General features: G+C 42.6%; 1 protein-coding gene across 2 annotated transcripts; it reads left to right on the forward strand.

Annotated features, from left to right (window-relative positions):
- Positions 1-8: 8 nt before the first annotated feature.
- On the forward strand, positions 9-21869 carry CDCA8 (cell division cycle associated 8). Of its 2 annotated transcripts, XR_002323885.2 has the most exons (11): positions 9-388; positions 4154-4282; positions 4767-4807; positions 13022-13094; positions 14372-14445; positions 15411-15475; positions 16705-16800; positions 17912-18038; positions 20462-20548; positions 21060-21224; positions 21314-21869. XR_002323885.2 is itself a non-coding variant. In XM_020983626.2 (10 exons), exons 1-10 carry the CDS (start codon positions 292-294, stop codon positions 21102-21104), a joined length of 834 nt encoding a protein of 277 aa, XP_020839285.1. In that variant the 5' UTR covers positions 9-291; the 3' UTR covers positions 21105-21869. The 2 variants fall into 2 exon arrangements, 1 of the variants encoding a protein (XP_020839285.1); XM_020983626.2 differs by having other exon boundaries at positions 21060-21869.
- Positions 21870-22584: the final 715 nt, after the last annotated feature.

Raw genomic sequence — 22584 nt, forward strand, 5'->3', positions numbered from 1 at the left:
GAGTGGGACTTCTTATTGGCTATCAAGCGGCGGTTGAGTTTGAATCCGCTGGCCGAGGCAGCGACTCCATTTAACATTCCGGAGACCGGTGGGTGGACCCGGTTTGGTCATTGACCACTTCTTTGGCACCTCGTTCTTCTCTGCTGTAAGGGGCCAGACCGGAACAGTGGGCCTTTAGTCGGGCGCGGGAGCACAATCTGCGGGGCTGACCTCTCCGGGGTCCTCTCCGCCTCACGCGGCGCCGCCGCCCCGGTCTGCCGGATCGCGCGGCATCTTCTCCGCGTCGGCACCATGGCTCCGTCGAAGAAGGCCTCGAGCCGGACGACCAAGAAGAGCGCGGTGCGGGGCAGAAAACTCGCCTCCTTCCTCAAGGACTTCGACCGTGAAGGTAACTCTACGGGCCCCGAGGCTCGGCCTGGGGCCTGGAGGAGGGATACAAATGGAGCCTACTAGGTGCGCCCTCGGAGAAGGTGGGAGCGAGGCCGGGGCGGAAGGGGGGGAGGCTCCTGCTCTCGCGTTGCCCAGGGTAACCGCGGAACGCGTCGACGGGGGAGAGGGAGAAGTAGAATCTGCCCCCACCGGATATTTACCGGCGCCTTTTCGGAGGGCGGAGCAGGTGTTTGAAAGTATCCTTCCGCACTACTACTTCCTAGCCCTCTGCTAGGACGCTGGGGATACGCTGACAAAAGCAGAACTGCCCTTGCCCTCCTAGAGCTTATTTTCTTTCGGGGGAGAGGGCGATGACTGTATGCTAATATCATATTGGTATCCTTGGGAACTGATCGGAGCCCTTCCCCAAGACCCAAAGCCCCCCACTTCCTGCGACGAGTAAGTACAAGCAAAATAAATACAAGGTAATTTGGTGGGGAAGGACATTGGAAGGAAGGAGGGCTCGAAGAATCAGAAAAGACGTTCGTTTAACTGAATTTCGAAGAACACTAGGAATTCTGCTGCATTCCAGATATGGGGAGTTGCTAATGCCAAGTCATGAAAATGGGAGAAGGCTAATTCGGTATGGGAAGGGAAGTGATTTATAATACAGCTGGAAAGGTCGGTTGGATCAGATTGTGAAGGACTTTAACTGCCGAGCAGAAGAGCTTATATGGTGTGTCCCAAAAGTCTTAGGGCACTTTTAAAGCTTTATCAATGTCTTTAAGCTTTAAAGCTTAAAATGTGTATTAAGACTTTTGGGACAGCCTGTATTCAATCGGAGAGGTGTTGGAGTTTGAATACGGGACTGGTGTGGTCAGACCTTTCCTTAAGTAGAATCAGTTTGGCAGCTGTGTGGAGATATAAGCTATTTGAGGAACTTTTTTGAGGTGCCTGTTCTCTGCAGGACACTGAGAAAACTCAGCAAGATGTGATCCTAGCTCCATGTGTAGTAGTAGATGTGTGACAAAGATGCAGTATTATACCTTGCATATACAATTAAGCTCCTCGAAGATGGTTTTTTCTTTGTTTGTTTTTGCCATTCCTTGTATCCTCAGCCTTAGTGGAGTTCCTGGCATAACGATAAATGCTTAGTAAATACCTGTTAGTTGATGGAAGTGTATAAAAAGCAGTACAGAATGTTCTTTGAAGTTTAAGAAAGGGGAGAAACCTGGACTGGGGCACAAAAGTTCTTTGTTGTTTTCTTGGCGTTGCCACTAACTTGTCATTCGACTTCGGCAAATCTCTTATCCTCCAGCCTTTGTTTCTGCTCTGGAAAACTAGAAGGCTAAAAATCATTCCAAGGAACATCCATCTATCCATTAGCTATGAGAGTGGCAATTATAGAAATGATGTAAAAAATGATTTCCCCAAAGTACAGAGTTACAGAAACAAAAATGCTATATTCATTCACATTTACTTCAACATTTAATGTGCTGTTACTCTTGCCCATATCCTTCCACAAACCCTTGATACAGGATCTACTCCTTATGTTGGGGTCTTTTTTCTAGTTCCTTTAATGTTTCTTGAATACCAGTGTAACACTCAGGCTATCCATCCAGTATCCCTCTAGTTACATAGTTAATCTACCTCCTTTTCTTTTCAAATATTTTCTTGTTCTGTATTTTACAACGTTTTCAAGGGTGAGTTGTCATTGATAACATAATCATAATAAAGTTTGCAAAGCACATTACATACATTATCTCATTTGATCTTCACAACTGCTTGTACTCTACTTATACTTACTCTGTGTATCTTTCTGTTGGCTCATCTGCAGTTTTGGTTTTTCAGAAATCATGGTGTTTAATTTTGTTAGCTGTGTAATATCACTGGGAGAATATTAATATTAAAAAGATGGGCTTTGACAAGAGGTAAACAGTTTAGGGTTGTTGAAAATGCTACATAGTTTCCCAAATGTAATAGGATCCAGTCTCCTTGGTAGTTTTATACTCAAGATATATGTGCTGTCCATCCAACTTCACATCATAATTGAAACAATGTGCATTCTGTATACACTTAGTGGTTTTTTTTTCCCATCTGGGTAATTAGACTACTGTCTTTCAAGTAGTCATGGTTTTTGTTAGAAAGTTTCCAACAAGATAGCTCCCACACCTATGCCATAGTCCAAGATTGCTAGGGAGATGAAACCACAAAGATAGCTTTGCTTGATGAACTTCTTTCAATATTTTAAAAGGCATAAAACAGGACGACACCCAAACCCATGATCGATGTTAGACTCAGGAGTCAGGACTCTGTGTTTGGGTGCCCACGCCAGCAGTTGATAGCTGTGTGACCACACACAAGTCTTTTAACAACTCTGAACCTCAGTTTCCTCATCTGTGAACTGAGGATAGTAATACCTTTGTGAAGGATCAAATGTAAAGCACTTTGCAAACAATAAGGGCAGTAGAAATGTTAATTGTTAGTGGTCCCCACAAGTTATTTGCCAATGCCATGGAAGATATTTTGTGCAAAGGCCAAATAGAAGGAGTCCCCTGTAGATTCTGAGATTGTTCAGGGGCTTCTTTTTGGAAAGTGCGTGTAGGCTTTATTCAGCCCTGAGAGCTTCTGATGTACCAAACCTTGCCTGGACGTCCTTTGAGTTAGGCAGGGTTTAATGCCGCTTTTTCCTCACGCTTGTTATTAACTGAAGAACTTGATGTTTAGCTGTAGTGCTTTTGTGTTCCATTGCGTTTGGTCACCCAGCTGAACGTTTGTCGTCGGTTACTCTAGGGAGGCTGTCTGTCAGCTACGTGGCTCTTAGAATGCACGAGGCCCACTTTAAACAGCAAGGCAGTTTGGTTAGATTTAATGTAATTCTATTACAGTTGCTGTTGTGGTGGTTTACAAAAAGTTATCGCACAAAATCCTCAAAAAATCAGAATCACTTGATTCAATTGTAAGGCTACGTTCATTGTTATCAGCTACACCCCTGTTTTTTTCAATGAGTATTGAAAAGTATTCAAAGGCCCAATGTGGTCTCAAGGCTTCTGGTTTCCCCACCCTAAATGATCCCCATCGTTTCTGAAATTCTGCCATTAGTCTTTGCTAGGAAAAGGATCAAAGATGACTGCTGACATGAACCTTTTTTGTACAATAAAAGGGCAGTGTCACAGGAAGAACACGAGACAGGAGTTTAGAATCTGTTTCAGTTCAGGCTTTTACCACTAACCTGCCGTGGGGTCTTGACCGTATTACCTTTCAAAACCTCTGCTTTCTCCTTTCTAAAATAGGACAGCGATACTTGTCCTGGCTACCTCCCTTTCCTCCTTTATTGTGGGGAAAGTGCTGCATGAACATAAACTCCTACCGTTTACACTGACACTTCTGAGTGGCTGAACAGTTTCAGACAACCCCTTCACATGGTGTCTCCTATTGGTCCTCTTCCCTTTAACCCTAGGGACCGCCCTGCCTGAGGTGAGGCAACTGACTGGGATGCTGTAGAGCCACTTTATTGAAAGATGTATACCTCTGTAAGACAAATCCATGGACGACAGGAAAACTTGGAATCCAGAGCTAGAAGGGGCATCTTTGATCATGTCTCAGAAACTAGGAGTTGTCAGCTTTGCTGGGGTTGGGGATAGGGTTATTACCAGGTAGTTTGAAAATGGCAGAAAGGTTCATTTCTAAAGTACGAAAAATTATTAAGGCTTTCAATTGCTGTTCAGTTTTATGTAAAATGATCTGTTCATATTTTGTTGTTTTTTTTAACCCCTTCTTACAGTACAAATTAGATCGAAGCAAATACAGTCAGATGCCCAGAACCTCGTCAAAGAAGTAGACAATCTTTACAACATTGAAATCCTCCGGCTTCCCAAGGCTCTTAGAGAAATGAATTGGCTTGAATATTTTGGTAAGATGTTGCACCTCTCCTAGCTGTTAACTGAAGTGTAGAAGCATTTTGAGGCTCACGTAGTAGCTCAGGCTCTCTGAGCTTAGAGAACTGCTGGTGCTGTTTGTGCTAGTTTTACAAGTTTGTCAGAATCTTTGAAACCTCTGACACAATATAGAATGTAAAGTGATAGTGGTTGTAGCCATTATAGAAAGGTCTTGCTAAAGCACTGTCAGCAGCATTTTGAAATGATTGCTAGTTAATGAGAAATCACAACTTGCAAAGAAGTATACAGATTACTAGCAGTCCTCTGTTTTAAAACCCAGTGGGCCTTATTTATTAACTACTTACCTTAATCTCCCAACTTTTTCTAAATACTTAGTTTCTTTGTGAAGCTACTACATTAAGCTACAACATTAGGTAGAATCTTCCCAAGATGCTTCTGTTGTTGAATAAATGATTATCCACATGTGTTAGTTGCTAAAGAGGAATATTCTTTTTGTAGCTCTAGGAGGAAGCAAACAGGCCCTGGAAGAAGCAGCAACAGTAAGTGATTTGTCTCCTTTGATTTTTGTGGAAGTTTCTGTCTTTATCAAATCCAGGAATATTTGTTGAACTATTCTGCCCAAGGCAGTGTTCTTGTGAAGAGGACATTATGTAGGTACAACCAGTAAAGACAGAAGCATCTCTGGGCTCCTCAGGGATTCTTCTGTTCTGGTAGGCCTTGTTTGTTTTATTGGTGGTTTTTGTCTTTTACTTCATAACAACTACCTTCCATAAACTCCCATGTAACAAAGGAAAACAGACTATTTTGACAGCATGTACAACATTCTATGCTTTTACCTCTCTGCTGAGAGGAGGGAATGTGTTTCATCCCTGGTACCTTGGATCCAAGGTTGGTTACTGCATTTAATTTGAAATTTAATATCTTTTAATATGTTATTGTAGCCATATGTGCTATTTATTTAGTTCTGCTTACTTTACACTGCATCAGTTGGCAAAAAGTCTTCCCATTTTTTTGGAATCCTGATATTTCTTAATGGTGTGATAATATTCTGTTACACTTATGTGGCACAGTTTGGGCGAGTTGTGGTGATGCCATGAGTGTGGTCCCCGCTATCAAAGCTGAGGCCAATGTGTTGCTTATGCCTGGGATTACTGAACTGCAGGAAGGCTAAGGCCAGTCAGGTGTCTGCACTGAAGCCAGCACCAATATGTTGAGCCCCTTGGAACAGAGGCCGACCAGACTGCCTGAGGGCTGAACTGATAGATTAGAAACAGAATGGGTCAAAACTACCATGCCAGTCTGCAGTGGTATTGGGCCAGTGAGTGGCTGCTGCACCTGCAACCAGCTCAAGTTGGCAAAACCCAGTCTTCCCCCAAAAAGCCACATTTTGTCTGGTTATTCATTCCCTGTGTCTGATTCTTGCTGCCACAAAAAGTGTTTCTATGAATATTGTGAAACATACTAGACTTTCTCTGTCTTTGATCTTTTATCATTATATGTCTAGTACAGGGATTGCTGGGGTCAGAAAGTATGAATAGTTAAGTAATTTTCCTCTTATTTCAAGTTGTTTTCTATAAGTTGAAAAATGCTGTTTCCTACCAATAGTAAATTAGTGTGCTTGACTTCTCATAACCCTCTAGCATTGATTATTTTTGTTTTGTATCATTACCAGCTTGATGAGCATGAGGTAAAACCTTGGGGTTATTTTCACTTGCATCTTATTAGCAATTTGTATCTTGGGTATATGGCAATTTTATCAGAGGTGCTTGATATAAAGGTTTTTTTCTCCTACTATCGGGCTTCTCTTATACTTTATTCTTTGTTCCTGTGAAAATTATGTAATCAGGATTGTCTGTTTTTTCTTGTTTTCTCTCTTATTTGTCTGCCTACAAAGTTCCCCCCGGCCATAATTGTAAAAGATATCTCCTTGCATTCTCCAGCCTTTTTTTTTTTAAATAATGTGGCCTCTTATTTTTAGATTGTATGTCCATCTGGCTCTTATTGTGATATAAAATGCTAATTTTAAACCTATTTTCTGCCAAATTAGTTTTTAGTCTTCCCAGAAGTTTTGTTGAATAAGGAATTCTTCCCCTATTAGTTCATGGGTTTATTGAGCATTGAGCTACTGTGTTCATTTGCTTCAGGGTTGTTGTCTCTTCTGATAAACTCCTAAGTGTGATGGCTTGTCCTGCTTCCTGTTCCCTTTGTAGTGCCTGCTCTTGAGTTCTCCAGTGGGATTAGGTAATCTCAAACCCAGATTTATTTTTAAATTGATTTATCTTTATTGCACTCATCTTTATTGCATAGGCCTTGGGATAAAACACGTAATTTGTTTCAATTCTTAACCATTGGACTTTGCTAACGATAGAATGATTGAAACCGTGATTCTCTGCTGTGGGTTGTCACATACTCGGAGTTTTCAAATTGAAAGGGATTTCAGGTCATCTAGTCCAGTCTATTCCAAAAGCTATGGTGCCCTCTCTGTCTGTGTGACATTCCTGACAAACGTTTATCCAGCCTTTGCTTAAAGTCTCCATTGATGGGAAGTACATCCAGTTGGATTGAAAAGGACTAAGAACCAGGAGGAGGCCTGGAAGGAAGCAGGGTCGCTGACAAATGCTCATACTGTGGGGCGTCTGTGCTTCACCACTTGTGTACCAAGTGCTCTGCACGCATTACCTCATATGATCATCGTAGCCCTTCTAGGAGACACAAGGGTTACTGTCCCCATTTTATAGTTGAGGAACCTGGAGGCTTGAAATCACATAGTTAAGAGGAAGAGCCAGATCTTGAACAGCACAAAGGGCTTCGACATATAAAACAGAACTTTCCTAAACATAGCAATGTAAAAGTGGTTTGGCAACCAAAAAGAGATCCACCTTCTTCCAGCAGCAAACTGAAGTGATTTAGATGTGAGGTTTGGAGGGAGATGTGGTGGGAGAGGGGTGAGGTCATTGTACAAAAGATGAGTCTAAGGAGTAGCAAGGAGCCCACAGGCCTCTAGTTTTTGTGTTTTCTATTACTGTAATGAGAGAGCTGGGAAGTAGAAGGATTCGTGTTTATCAGAATGCAATGAGCAAATTGCAACTAATTCTTAATAAGGTAAATGAATTGTAGTATATATCTTGGCCTGTTGCTTTGAAGAGCAGCACATAAATTTTCTTGGTTATGACCAGATTTCAATTCATTTTAGCTTTATAAGTTCATGGGAATTGTCTTTTTTTTTTAAGTGATTAATGTCCATACACTTTGACCCATAGATCCTACTGCTAGGCATATGTGCCAAAGAGGTCAAAGATAGTCAAGTCGATAGCCCCTGTTGTATTAAGCACCTGTTCTAGGGGGTAGAGCCAAAATGGCAGAGTAGAAGGATGCAGTGCAGTTGAATTCTTGTCCACAACTCCTCCAAACAGATTTGTAAAATGCACCAGACTGAATCCTGGTGGAGAAATCCAGGAAAAGTCACAGTGAGTTTTTTATCTGGCCCGGGTCAGCATAAATAGGGAGAAGACACTGAAGGCAGGGTCAGGGCAGGAGCACAAAACAAACAGCACTCCGGTACCCAGGGAGAGGCTGCACGCCAGCATAAAGAGATCCCAGACCCATAATGGGGGACCCTGAGACCCACACTGGGGCACTACAATGGAGACAGGTGCCAACTGACAGCTTTGTTGACCACTATCCAAGATGGAGTGAGAAGGGGACCTTTGTACAGTGTGGAGAGGCCCAGAGAAAGAAGGGATCTCAGATCTCAGTGACAAATCAGGGTCTCACTTCCTGCATCTGGACTAGCCTACAGAGGAATAACCAAAGCAAGAAACCCAGACCAAAATGGGAGGGGAGAGGGGTCCTACGATTCTGCCATTTTAAACCAACAGCACTTTCTGGCTAGCCTCCCAAGGTGGAGTCCAGCAGCATTCTGCTCTTGCACAGTTCGAAACCTAGGTCAGGAAGTTGCAGAGCTCAGAGTAGGGGGGTGGGGGTGGGGGGCAGAAATCAGAGTTTGCCCTGGATCAGACCAGTTGGGGAGCACTGGAAGCTTCCAAGTCACCATCCTGGCCCTGAGATGCTGGAAGAACACCACACTCAATACCCGCAAGAAAGCAGCAGCAGGAGCAGCCCAGAACATCCCTCCAGTAGCGCTACAGAGAGCCAACTCCTACATCATATCCAACGTCAGGAAGTAGGCTGGAAGAATGGACAAACAACAAAAGAAGGAAAACATAATGAGCTGTTATGGTGGCAGGTATGTTCAGGATACAGACGTAGAAGCAGCGCATGACTCCAAAACATCTACAAGCGCTGCCTTAGGAAAACAGAGACTGGGCAAAAACTCAACTAGAATTCCTGGAAGAGATGGAGCAAGTGTTAAATAAGGTTTTTATAAACAGAATGAGAGCACTTGAGGAAAAAACTGGAAAAGCAATGACAGCCAGAGAAGTATTGGAAAGAGAGGTAAAAATCCTTGCCCAAGTGACAAACTCCCTGAAAATTCAAATGGACCAAATAAAGAGCAATGATTTAATGAGGCAACATGAAATATTAAATCAAAGTCAAATGGCAAAAAAAAGAAAGAAAATGTAAAGACTCTCATAGCAAAAACAACTGACCTAGAAAATATCAAGGAGGAAAAAATTTAAGAATCATTGGGCCACCTGAAAGCTATGACCAAAACCAGAATCTAGGTATCCGATTTTAAGATATCTTGAAAACTGCACAAATCTCTTAGAACCAGAGGGCAAAGTAGAAAAAGAAAGAATCTACTAGTCACCTTCTGAAAGAAACCCCGACAAGAAAACTCCCAGGAATATCATATCCAAAATCCAGGGCTTCCAGGTCAAAGAAAAAATACTACAAAGAAGCCAGAAAGAAAGAATTCAAATACCTAAGGCTTCAGAGTCAGGATCACACACAATTTAGCAGTCCCCAGTATAAAGGAGCAGAGAACTTGCAATATAATATTCCAGAAGGCAAAGGAAATGGTCTTACAGTCAAGCACAGTTTATCTAGCAAAACTAAACATAATACTACAGGGGAGGAAATGTACCTTTTAATGAAATAGAGGACTTCTAAACATTCCTGATGAAAAGACCAGAGCTGCAGGGAAACTCAAAGGTGTGAAGGGAAGCATAAAAAGGTAAACATGAACAGACAATGATAAAGGACTAAATGAGGATAAACTTTTCATTCATATATGGGGAGATGATGCATGTGACCCTTCTGAACCCTGTTATCTTCAGAGTTCATAGAGGGAGTCCAATTAGACAAGTCTCTAGAGTAGTTGAAGTAGTCTTGATATTCTCAAGAAAAGAATAAAGAGGGAAAGAAGAATATACTGCAGGGAGAAGCAAAAGGAAGGTTAGGGAAAATTACCTCATAATCAAAGTGCACAAGTAGATATCTATACAAAGATATCTATACAAACAAGTAGGGAGAGTGGCCGGCATGTGAATCTCATTCTCTACACACACTCACACACGCACGTGCGCGCAGCCATTTTACTCAATGAGAAAATAGGAAAAAGGGAAATTAGACGGAGGATCGATTAAGGGAGGGATCAGTCCTAGGCAAAACAAACTCAAAGGATGTACACAACTATAGCTCTTTTTCAGGTGGCAGAGAATGGGAATCTGAGGCGGTGCCCATAAATTGGAGATGGATGAACAAGTTTTGGCATATCATTGTGAACTTCTATCAGTGTAATAGCCACCCAGGATTCTAGAGGACTAATGACGAACCATGCTACCCACCTCCTGGTAGAGGGGAAAGACTCAGAATTCAGAATGGGACAAATCTGGGGTTTGGAGGGGAGGGCGGGGTAGGTAAGGGGATTGTGGACATTTGTTTCAATCGACTATACAGGTTTATAATAGGTTATTTTTTGTGTGTTCTCTTCTAGACAGTGAGTGAGAAGGCAGATCTTGGCGGATTAAAACAAATAATTTTTTTTAAAACATCTATTATATGCCAGTCACTATGCTAAGGCATTGTAGATAAAAAGAAAGGCAAAAGGCAGTCCTTGAACTCAAGGATCTCATAATTTTATTAGGGGAGACAGCAGGGAAACAACTATTTACAAGTAACACTATATAGACAGAATAAATTGGAGATAATCTCAGAGGAAAGGCACTAAGATTAAGGCGGATCAGAAAAGATTTCTCAGGTGGTATTTTTGCTGAGACTTGAAGGAAGTCAGGTGACAGAGGTGAGGAGAGAGAGAATTCTAGGCTTGGACGAGAGTCAGTGAAAATTTATGGAGTCAGAGATGGAGTGTCTTGTGCCAGGAACAGCAAGGATGCCAGAATCATTGTTCATGGAGCATGTGGAAGAGGGTAAGGTGTAAGAAGACTTGGAAAAGTAGGAAGGGGCAAGGTTATGAAGGGCTTAAAAGCCAGAAGATTTTAAGACATTTTATCTTGCAGGCCATAGGAAGCCACAGGAATGCGTTGCTAGAGGTGGATTGATGGGTCTGTGGATGGATAGATAAATATAGACAGGCCCCATTTATACTAAAATATGTATCAGAAACAAGTAAACTGGAGTCAAATTAGATGCCCATGGTTGTACAGGAAGGAAAATTATTGCACCTTAAGAACAATGTGAAGAAATCACAAAATTTATATGAATTGATATAAAGTGAAGTAAGCAGAAGCTTGGAAACCTTTGCTCAATTAAGAAGCATTTGTTAAATGTCTGTGTTGTGCTAAACTTTGTACTAGGCTCTGGGGATGCAAATACAAAGAATTAAAAACATCTAATCAAAAAGAACTTCTATTCTAATGGGGAAGATGACAAGTACAGAGCTACATACAAAAGAAAGATAAAGAAAAGATACAGAGTAGTTAAAATGCCAGGGAGGGAGGGAAAAACACTTCAGAGAGGGTGTCAGGAAAGGTTTTTGAGCTCCTCCGGAGGAAAGAGAGGGAGGGAAGAAGTTCATTCCAGACATTGGGGTGGGGATAACCAAGGAAAAGGCACAGTGATAGAGATGGAGTGTGGTACAGGAGGAACAGAGAAAAAGGCTAGTTGGTCTGGATTATAGAATGAGATCGGGGCCAGGTTGTGAAGAGCTTTCAAAGCTAAATGGAGGAATTTAATGCAAGAGGAAATAGGGAGCCACTGGAGTTGATTGAGGAGTAGAGTCACATTGTCAGATCTGAGACTTGAGGCAGAGAGGCCACCCTAGAAGGCTGTTGCAGTAATCTAGGCCAGAGGTGATGAGGACCTGAGCTAAGTAGTAACAGGCTATGAAGAAAGAGAAGTCAGATCTGAGAGATGTTTTGGAGGGAGAAATAGCAAGTTTTAACAACTCAAGGCATACATGGAATAAGGCAGAGTTTGGAGAATAGGATTCAGTTCACCCAAGTTTAAGATCCTGGGAGATTGAAGAAGGATAGTGAGTGCTTTTGCTGAAAATAGGGAAGGTACACCAACTATAGTCATGTACATGAAAAGAGCAACAACAGAATTGGAAACTAACTGTTGTATAATAATGACCAAACTTGTCACGGAAGAAAAACGAGGATGTGCCTTTCTCCCCTCTTTGCAGAAGGACCATGGGTATGAAATGGCACCTGTATTGTTGGGCTTGCTGTAGTGATTGATTTTGCTGAACTGCTTTTATTTAAAATTCTTTTTGTTAGAGATAGCCCTCTAGGTAAAAGAGAAGGGATCGATGCCATTTAAAGTCCCTGTGATGTGGACTACTTCCTTCTACTCTAAGAAGGTTGAGGACAGAAAAGACAGAGGAACCATAGTTCTTTCACATGACGGTGGAAAATCATTTAAAGAAAAAGGATAGGCTAAAGGAAAGGGAGATAATCTTAAATTTTAGAGGTGGTTGGAACAAGAGGGAAAATAACATCCAGCATGTTTAGTTTATAGCTTCTAAAATCTCTGCTGCCTTCAGTACTTTTATAACCATTTGTTCAGATAGATGTACTTAGCAAATTGTTGTGGGAAAGCTTGGGATGCTTAGCAAAGCAGGACATTTTGCCTTGGCCAGATAAAGTACTCAGTCATGCGCCTCAGAGTTCATCTAACCTTTTGCATTTTCAAATAAAAACACTGTTGGGAAGCTCCTTTGTAAATTCTTAGAGTTTATAAAAATAAGGAAGAAACAACTTCTAATCTAGCAATAAAGCTTGGAAGAATGTAACCTTCATGAAGGCAAAGACTGCCTTTTATTTTCCCATTAATATCCTCAATATGCAACATAGTATCTTATATATGCTTATTGAATTAAGTAGAATTTAAGCTCCTTGAGGGCAGGGACTTTCATTTTTGTCTTTATATCACTAGCATGTAGCTCAGTGCCTGCTGTAGAGTGGCCTTCCTGGAGTTGCCCATATGTGGGGGGTGTGGGTATGTGTGTGTGTATATGTGTGTATAATTTAGCTGTTAGATATCTTATCTAGCCACCAAGGTGGCATTAGCCCCAGGTAATATGTTAAGCCCCATGGCTGTAAACCAGTTTTAATTAAAGGCACAGTTTTTATACTACCCTGCCTGGTTTTTGTGCTCAATGTTGAAAGGATTGTTATTAGCCATATTCACAGGTACTGAGTGATCACTGAGTGACATTGTCCTCTAACAGGGCAATAGCAAACTCGACATTCTATCTCTGGGTGATGACATTTCATTCAAAGGGCAAGGTGGCAGAGAGGCAAGAAGGAGAACACATTCATCATCTGCTGTTTCTCATTAATCATGTACATTGATGCCTCTGGTGTTTTCTGGCTACTTTCTTTCAGGCTGACCTGGATATCACAGAGATAAATAAGCTGACAGTTGAAGCTATTCAGACACCCTTGAAAGCTGTCAAAGGTTGGTAGCTCTTCTCAATCCCTTGTAATTTGGCTTTTGTTCTCACAATTTTCCTAAAACAACTCTCTCTAGGAATCTTTTCTTAACCGATAAAATCCATTGGTCTTTTTTTAGTCCCTATCCTCTTTGACCTTTCTGCAACTAATAACCCTGCCTTTGGCATTTTCTACCTTTTTGTTTATTGCACTCCTCTCTCCTAGTTCTCCTACCCATATGACTGCTCCTCAGTCACCTTTGTGGAATCACTCACACGTTTCCTGGTCCTTTGCTGTGAGTATTCACCAGTATTCAGTCATAAGCTACTTTCTCTTTACATGTGCCCTCTTGGAGATCTTATCAGTTCCCAAGAATTCAAATATCATTTCTTTCCAGATGACTCATAAATATGTGTGTGTGTGTGTGTGTGTGTGTGTGTGTGTGTGTGTTCATTCCTTGTCTATATCTTGAACACAGCTTCATCAACTCCTTTTTACCTCTATGCTAGGCTCAATGTAAGGAAAAGCCCCCCAAACAATTAGAATTGTCCAAACATAAAATAACAGGAGATGGTGGTTTCCACAAAACTGGACAGATTTTAAATAAAGGCTGGATGATCACTTGTCAGGTAGAGGTCTTGGCTGAACCACAGAACTGCCGGAGTCCCTTCCACTTCTGAGGCTGTGATTCTTCCTGGATGTCCCACTGGCACCTTAAATTCCGTGTGTGCAAAATGGAACTTAGGGTTCAGGCTGTCATCACCTCTTGCCTGAACAATGGTAGTAGTTAGCTCCTAATTGAGCTCCCCACTTCTGGGGTCTCTCCTCTTCAACCCACCCTCTACATAGCTGCCAAAATAATCTTTTTAAAATAATCTTGGCCCAGGTCTGACCAAGAGGCAGCTTGGTGGAACAGAACAAGCACTGGTTCTTGAAAGAGATGATATACTTACTAATTGAAACAAAATATTGGCCAATCAGTAAGTTGCCTGCTGTTAGGTTACTTTAATATAGATAATCAGAAACAGAAAAGTTGGGTATAGCTCTGCCATTTATTAACTGTGTAACCTCAGGCAAGTTGCAAAACTCTGCAAAATGGAGGTGTGATTCCAGAGACAGCCAGGAAGGTTGCCTGTGGAGTAGGTAACATGGCCAAGGATTTTTGTAATGTGTAAGCTGCTGTCATTATTTAAAATGGCCCCAAAAGGCAGGTTGTGTTTCATCATTTTGAGTGACCAGCAATTGGGTTAAATAAGTTAATTCCTTCTGGAGTCATCAGTCTATTTTAAATGTTCCTTACAGCAAAGAAAGCAGCAAAAGTGGCCGAGATGATTAAAGAAGAAGAAGCTGAAAATATTAATCCTCAGACTACAAAGGTAAGGATTGGATCCTTGGGGGGTCCAGTGCCAGTGCCTGATTGTATTGAGAGTCGTCTTTGGCTTTCTACCAAAAGCTAATCAATGACGCAGATAGGGTAATCAAAGTACAGATCTCCAGTCAAATTTTCGGGCAGATGAAATCTCTAAGGAAGTCATGACTTTGATTTGAGACTGCTTAGGTGAGGTGAGCAGAGCTGGACCATGGAGGGAAGATTGCAGAGTTGTGTTTCCTCACATCTTAACCTTCTGGAGCTTTTATTCACATAAGTCAACTGAGAGATTTGGAAAGAAGAAGCCAGACTGTCTCCAACAACAGCTTCCATTTTTTTTTCGACCTTAGAAAAAGACATAAGGAACCGATTCTCCCTGTGGTTCTGATGTCCCATCTTTATACTGTCTTACTTGGGTTCTGAGCCCGCCTGGCAAGGTAACCTTAGGCAACTCAAATCCCTTGTCTTGGCCTAAGTTTTCCCTATTTATAAAAATAATGAGTGAGCTAGACTAGGTGTTGCCGAAGGTCTCTTCTGGCTCTGACATTCTGTGTTTCTGTGTGGAAGAAGGATTAGTTTCCTTTTGGGCCCAGAGAGGTGAACCAGCAGCCATAGGTGAAAACAACAAAGAGGCAAGTTTGACACAATGTCATGCCAAGTGTTTTGCAGTTAGAACAGCGCAGAAGTGGAATGAGCTGTCTGGAGACAGTGGGCTTCTCCTCCATGGGGGTCTACAAGCAGAGGCTGGGCAGCCACTTGTAGTATAAGCAAGGCTTCCTTTTTGGCCACTGGTGCCCCAACTCTCAAATTGTGTGGCATATGAGTTGATGTGGTCCTGTGATTCTAGGAGTTGGTCACTGCATGTCAAGGAGGACTCTTTGTATTTGAGCTTAATTTTTTCCCCCAGACTTCTTTTCAGGTCTTTTTTTCCTTTCCATGTGTTAAGTTGAATCTTATTTGTTTCTCTCTCAGGCAAAGAAGTGCCCAACGACCAAGAAGAGGGCTCAGTCAGTGCGAGCAAACGGCAGAAACAAAAGGCAATGTGGAGGGGGGCTTGTTGTGGGGGGGGGGTGTAGGGTTGGAGACCTTAAAGTCTTTGCATCTTTTCATTTGGAATGTAGACATGCAGAAGGTCCGAGCCCCTCTGACTCAGGCAGAGACTATTCTACAGTAGGGATCTGTGACAAATTGTTCCCCAGGCAACCGGGAAATTAGACTCTCTTCCTCCTGTGACTTAGGCTAGGTAGTTGCGGTCTAGAAAGGTCACATGTAAAAGGGGCCGAGAATAGTCAGTCTAACCACTGGTCTTGCTTTGGACTGGAGCGTAGGATAGGCAGGACTGGGAAGACTAAGCTTAATTTCTAAGGGTCTTAGAAGCTAAGGGTTCTTAACCAACTGGGTCCATGGAGAGATTTCAAGAGGCCCAGGAACTTGAATGGGGAAAAAATTACACCTTTCTTTAATTAGTTTCCTTTATAATGCTATATGTTTTATTTTATGCATTTAAGAATATTATTTTGAGAAGGGGTCTATAACAACAGAACAGTAAGAATACATACATAGATCAGAAAAAGAGAAAAAGAGGGAGATTCAGGACTAGGCTTAGACTAGAGAGGCCTACCTAGGATTTAGTAGGCAGCAGGTGAAGCATATGCAACAAATGATCATTTTTGTAAATGCATAATTCTTTAATAACAGTTTCTTTTTAGGTGGTTACTTATTCTGTGATAAGTTATATGCGTTGCTGTCCAATGGAGGCTTTTAACTTCCATTGTAACTTATTTTTCAAATCTTGCCAGGAATACTGATATCTTGTTCACACTGTAGTCTTTAGGATGGAGTAAAGAAAAAAAATTTTGGCAGTTAGTGTTAAAGGCTTTAAATCTGTGTCTATCTAACTTAATAACATGAGACTATATAATTCATTCCCAGAAATTCCCTTATACTGTAGTAGAGAATGTTGGAATGCTTTAATCCCCCCACTGTACTGTGTGCTAGTCCATAGATTCCAAATGGGAGAGGTAGAAAATAAATTTCTGGAAATAGTTATGACCTAGAGGATGGTTTTTCAAAAAGATCATTCCTCTACCAGTATTCTAGCATGGGGTGGTAACTGCTGAAGGTTAACCGGATATTTGCCAGTGATATAGTGAACGTATTTGGGAAGCTGGCCTGACAACATGATTAGAATCATTGAAAATGGTGTTTTATTCAAGCAGATTAAGATTCTCTCTCATGGCAAAATTTCTTACTTTGATAAATATAGGTCAAACCAAAGTAGTCTTGTTACTCCAGCCATGGGCAGATCTGATTTCTCCATGTTAGGACCAACTCCAGGTGTGACACCCAGGTTTGATTCCAGGTAAGGGTTTTAAAACTACTTGAAATTCAGTGGTGGCCCAAATATTTAACCCTAGTCACCGGAGAGCAGACATTTGCAAAATGTACCTAATCCTCTAGTCTCCAAAGTTTCTTTAGAGGGTAAAGGAGACATGGACTTTGCTGCCTTCTTCACTCAGCATTCACTTAGCAGCAATGGAAATAGCACTGGGCTTGGAGAAAATCTGAGTTCAAATCTGCCCTGTGACTTGGCCTAGATGTGTTACCCTGGGCAAGTCTCTTAACCAGTGACTGCCTCAGTTTCCTCATCTGCAAAATTTAGATGATAATAAAAGCATCTACTTCCAGGGTTGTGAGGAACAAATGAGATATGTAAATGTAATAAATGTAAAGCACTTAGCACTGTGCCTGCCACATAGCAGGTGCTATGTAAATGTTAGCTGTTCATTATTATTATTACTCTCCTTAGAACAGTTGGCATTATCATCAATAGCATTACAAGGATGAGCTATTTTATTCACTCTAGGCATAAGTTAGAGTGAGTAATGCCTCTGACATTAGCAGGGAAACCCATATACTAACCCTTTTGGCCCTTGCTGATTCTAATGCAGAGGTTTTAAAGAAATGAGTTGCAACATTTTAATAATGTTTGACTTTTTCTTTTGTAATAATCTCCTTCATCTTGAAAATGTTAGATTCCAGAGATCCTGTGATAATGTAATCCCCAAATAATCTCTGCTGTGACAGTTGAACAACTTATGGAAGCATTTAGCTGCTCTTCTAAATGAAATGACCGTGTTCTATTTCTGGTGATTTTGGTTTTTTTTTTCTTCTTTTTAGCAACCAGGTTTCATGGAGCTGAAAATTATATGGATGAGAATTTATTTTTCTAGTTGCATGTTTAGTAATTACAGCCTTTTTCTCCCAGGCAAGTTGTGTTTAGTCATATTCTACTCAGAATTTTTCTAAATTGGAACTTTACCCTTCTCTTAGAAGTGAGTGGTTTGGAAGGAAAAAAATGTAAGTGATTTCAGAACTGCAGCTTGAGCTAGGATTGGGGCAGAAGTGCTCATAATTCTTGCTTTAATTCAGTGTAGTGGGCAGATTTCACAAAAACTTTCTGGCTTTTACAGGATCTTCAAGACCCCAGGCCTACGTACCCCAGCAGCTAGAGAGCGGATTTACAACATCTCTGTGAACGGCAGCCCCCTGGCTGATAGCAATGAGGTCTTTCTCACCGTGCCAGTGGGCGGAGGAGAGGTAAAAGAGAGCAGTGTTTATGAGAGAGGGAGTTGGGGCCATTCTGGGTCTTCTGGGACCATTATACCTATCCCCAGAGACATCTTTCCTGTATGTGTCTTGATCTCTGCTCTCAGCTGCATCTCCTGCTTAGTCTGTTTCCTCAGTCTAAGGGTGCCATTACTACAGAAGTACTTCTACGACTTGAAAACTGCCCACCTCTGTGTTTATTTACATGCTTGATATGCAGCTTAAGATGTACAAATCACAGCCTTAGGTATTAGCAGGTTGAAAAGGTGAGCTTTACATCATGCCTATTAGACTAAAACCCCGAAACAGAGTTAAGCTCAGCTCTCTTTAACTGCAGTGATGAACTATAGATGTACATATTCTGAAATAGAAAAGGGTGTGTCCCAAAAGGTCTTTTCTCATTGGAAAGTCAACAAATCTAAGTTCACCTTGAAGCAGACAGGCCACTGTAGAGCAGCATAGGCTAGGCCAAGGGTGGGGAACCTGCTGCCCTCTAGGTCTTCGAGTGCAGCCCTTTGATTGAACCCAAACTTCACAGAACAATTCCCCTTAATAAAAGGATTTGTTCTGTAAAACTTGGACTCAGTCAAAAGGCTGTACCCAAGGACCTAGACATGTGGCCTCAAGCCTGCAGGTTCGTCACCCCTGTGTTGGGCTCTCTTCTCCTAGCAAATGCCCTGCCTGCTTTCCAGCAGCTGCTCCAGCTTGGCCAACTTCTTGGCCCAGGGTTATCAGAACATCCTCTTTTCTTAGACAATAAACACATACTGTGTGCTTAGCACTGTGCTCAGTGCTGGAATACAGGTAACAAAGAATGACACAAACATTCCTCATTGTCTTCTTTCAAGGGATGACAAGTGGATTCTTTCCATTTCTTCCTTATCCTCTGGTTCTAAGATATCTGGATAATATTCTTCATTGATTTCTTGAAACATGATGACTAGGCTCTTTTTGTTCATGGCTTTCAAGTAGCCCAGTGATCTTCAAATTAACTCTTCAGTCTTCTGACTTTGTTTTAGTATTTCTTGATGTCTCATGGAGTCATCAGCTTCCATTTGGTCAATTCTAATTTTCAGGGAGTTATTTTCTTCAGTGAGGTTTTGTGCCACTTTTTCTAAGCTGTTAATTCTCTTTTCCTATGTTTCTTCCCTATCATTCTCATTTGGTTTTTTAAATTATTTAACGCTTTTTAAAAATTCTTGCTTTAACTAATAATTCTTGTTGGACTTGTGCCTAAGTTCGATTTTTCTTTGAGGCTTTGCTTGTAGATGTTTTCAAGACATTCTTTTCTGTGTTTGTGGCTTGAACTTCCTGTCTCCATGATAGCTCTTTTTGGTGGGTTCCTTTTATTGTTTGCTCATTCTCCCATCTAGCTTCTAGACTTTGAACGTGATGCTGAGTCTCTGTGTACTTCCAGGGGCAATGTCTGGTCTGAGCTTCTTTCCTCTTCTGGCCTTTTACTGCTTTCATTGCTTCTAAAGTGATGTGACCCAGGGAAAAATCTGTTCATTACCCTTCTGGTCGGAGCTCTGCAAGTTCCTGACCCAGATTTGAGATCTTTTGCCTTGTTCCTGGTTGGGAGTTTCTCTAGACTTTTGCTCAGTTCAGTTACTATTAGTCTGATAGAAGATTCTGCAGATTCAGAGCAACTGAACTGCCAATTCCCATTTGGTCTGGGCCTCCTGCCCTGGTTATTCTACTGTAGGCTTCCACACTGGCCTGCAGGCTAGAACTGAGCCCCACTCTGCTCCTGGGGTCAGAACCACACAGCTGCTGTGTGATTCAGAATTTGTTCCATGCTTAGTACACAGCTGAGGCCCATACATCAGACTGTTCGTCCCACCCTGGATCTGTGATTGGAACGGGGTAGCAGGCAGCAGAGCTGCCCTGCCAGAGGCTACCCATTCCTGTGCTAGTTTAGGGGTGCCTGGGAGCCCTTTCTCCCTGGTGCTGTCTCAGCGCACTGGAATTCTCCATGCCAGACCCCACCTCAGGTGTCTGCTGGCTTCTATCTTGTCTCCCTAAGCCACCCTGGGCTGGAAAAAGGACTCACTGACTTTTTTTTTTCTTTCCCAATCAGAATTCAGTCTGGTGCGTTTTCTAGTTCTTTGTGGAGGATGTTTAGTGAGGAGCTAGGCTGTACTGCTTCCTCTCAACGTACTGTCTTAACTATCCCACCTCCAAGAAAACTTTCTATTCATTATATTCTAATGGCGAAGACGAACAAGTGCATGTCTACATATACAGAAGAAATACAAAGAGAATAGAATCAGAATAGTTGAATACCAAATTTGGGGAGGAGAGGACACTAGGAGTTGGGGGAATCAAGAAAAGCTTCATGTAGAAGGTGGTGCTCGAGCCTGGTCTTCTGGAGGTGAACTCCTCAGATTAACAACCCCTTTTCCTTTGTACAGAGCATGCGCTTAGTGGCCGGTGATTTACAAAAAGTGGATTTGGCTCATCTGGATCCAGAGGCCTTGGGAAACATTAAGAAGTTGTCTGTAAGTCCACTTAACTCCGTTTCATTGACGTGTGGCCATTTTGGACGTCAAGGAAGGTTACTCTCACCAAATGTTTTCCCTTGATCTTAGGTTTCTGGTTATGCTTAGAAGCATCTGTCAGAGTGTCTGAGTGAAGCCCCCAAGCTCTGAGTTGTGGGAGAAGGTTGTCCCAGTAGACCCAGGCCTGGAGAAGCCTTCAAAGCCTGGTGAAGGAGCCTGCTTTTGGGGTAGGGGGGGAGATTCACTGGCTCCAGAGGTGACCTGACAGCTGGAAAGCTGAGCCAGGGGATAGACCATGGATGTGATGGGGTACAGGGGCATGGCAGGCATTCTCCAAGTACTTGGCACCTTTCCCACTAGTATTAGGGAATAATATCTGTGAGGAGGCCTTAGAGAGGTTGTGATTTGCCCCTCAAGGGCATGAGGATTTGTGGCCTCAAAATGCCCATGTCCTAAATATAAAAAAGATGCCTATCTTCTCTAGCCAATTCATGTGTCACTTTCCTTTTAGAATCGACTTGCTCAGATTTGTAGTAGCTTACAGACCCAAAAATGAAGCAGCTGACGCTCTTCAAGAAGCTCAAGCCAGTCGTGACAGAAACTTACCAAGTACAACTTCACCATCTCCAAAGGATTTCTTCAGGCTTGTTTATTTGGGTCCAAAGTTTTTATAAAGGTATTGACTGACCTTTTGACTGGTGGGATAGTAGAGATCATGGAAATACACATGCCTTTCTTCTCATCCCCCTTCTACCAAACCCTCAGGGCAAAAAGTTAAGGAAGACTGCTATGGCTACAGCCTCTCCACACACCAAGCCAGCTGGTCAACCTCCCGCAAGGGCTATTGTAGCAATGGGATCTCTAAAGCCATGCTGCCACCGCTCCTCGCTAAGCCCTGTGTCCTGCTGTGGCTCAGCATCTGGACTCCGGGGATCCCAGAGGCTTCTTCTTACTTGCCTTGGGTGTTACCCACATGCCCCCCACTGGGGCTGAGCAGCTAAACTTTGCAGTGGAAGCAAGTGTGGAAGGATTGGCCATTGGGAAGCCCTCCAGCTTGCCACCGGTTCCACTGTTTTGTTCATTTTTGGGACTGCAAGTTTTTGTCAGAAAGCTTTGGGGACCTAGGGCAGTGGTACCGTGTGCCACAAAAACAGGACTGTGGCTGCGAAAGATGAGAAACTGTAGCAGCTGCAGCTCCCTCCTAACGACCACAGCAGCAGCAGCCCTTGTGTCTCTCTTCTTTCTCCTTTCTTCTGACCAAATGTGTTGGGAATTCTTTGCTTGTACCTATCTTCAATAAATAAGTTTTAATAGTCACTAATCCTGGCTCTCTGAGAGTGACACAGTCTAGAGTAAGCTTGGGGATTGTTTGTTGGCTGAGCCTAGGCCTCACCCAGATGGCGACCTGGGTACCAGAGCCCTCTCTTGGAGTTAAAGATGCAGCTGGGCGGGGACAAGCCCTGCCCCCTTCAGCAGCTGTGCAGTCCACTGTGAGCGCCCCTGCGTCTTTGCAGAAGCCTAATGTGGATATTGCTAGCTCCCAACTCTGGAATGGTTTTCTCCTTTTGCAGGTGTTGGGAGGGCAACACCAGGGGCCTCTAGGTTAGCCACCCTGGGGGAGGGAAACAAGAACACATGTTGCTTCTCTGGCTCTGTGTTAGGTGTTTTTTCCCAGCAGATTTCCCATTTTGAATGCTCCAGCAGTGTGGGCACACGTGATCCTCAGCTGGCTACTTCCAGACAGTGTACACATGTGGATTTATGTAGTGTGTGTTGGCACTGGAAGCAACTGTTTTCCAGTGTGTATGGTGCTGTTTGATGTGACATATAGGCCTCCCAAGTGTTGTCTGTGTTCATTAAATATTAAAGGAGCTGGAAGAAGATCTCAGGCCTTCTCAAGTAGATGAAGGACTTTTGTGGAGGCCACTGCACTGACGGGTGTCCAGGATGACCAGATGGAGATCTGCCATGTTCTCAGATGCTGGGGAGAATTGAGGGGCCCTGTTGTAAGCTGGCACTGCCCGTCTCATCACCCT

The sequence above is a fragment of the Phascolarctos cinereus genome, unplaced genomic scaffold (genome assembly GCF_003287225.1).
Source record: "Phascolarctos cinereus isolate Bilbo 61053 unplaced genomic scaffold, phaCin_HiC Scaffold_726;HRSCAF=1367, whole genome shotgun sequence".
Classification (NCBI taxonomy): Eukaryota; Metazoa; Chordata; class Mammalia; order Diprotodontia; family Phascolarctidae; genus Phascolarctos; species Phascolarctos cinereus.

Excerpts from the sequence above, each read along its gene's own strand:
- CDCA8 (XM_020983626.2), top strand. The coding sequence starts at position 292 with ATGGCTCCGTCGAAGAAGGCCTCGAGCCGGACGACCAAGAAGAGCGCG. Across the intron at positions 389-4,153 it reads CAAGGACTTCGACCGTGAAG|TACAAATTAGATCGAAGCAA; the intron begins GTAACTCTACGG and ends CCCTTCTTACAG. Across the intron at positions 4,808-13,021 it reads CCCTGGAAGAAGCAGCAACA|GCTGACCTGGATATCACAGA; the intron begins GTAAGTGATTTG and ends ACTTTCTTTCAG.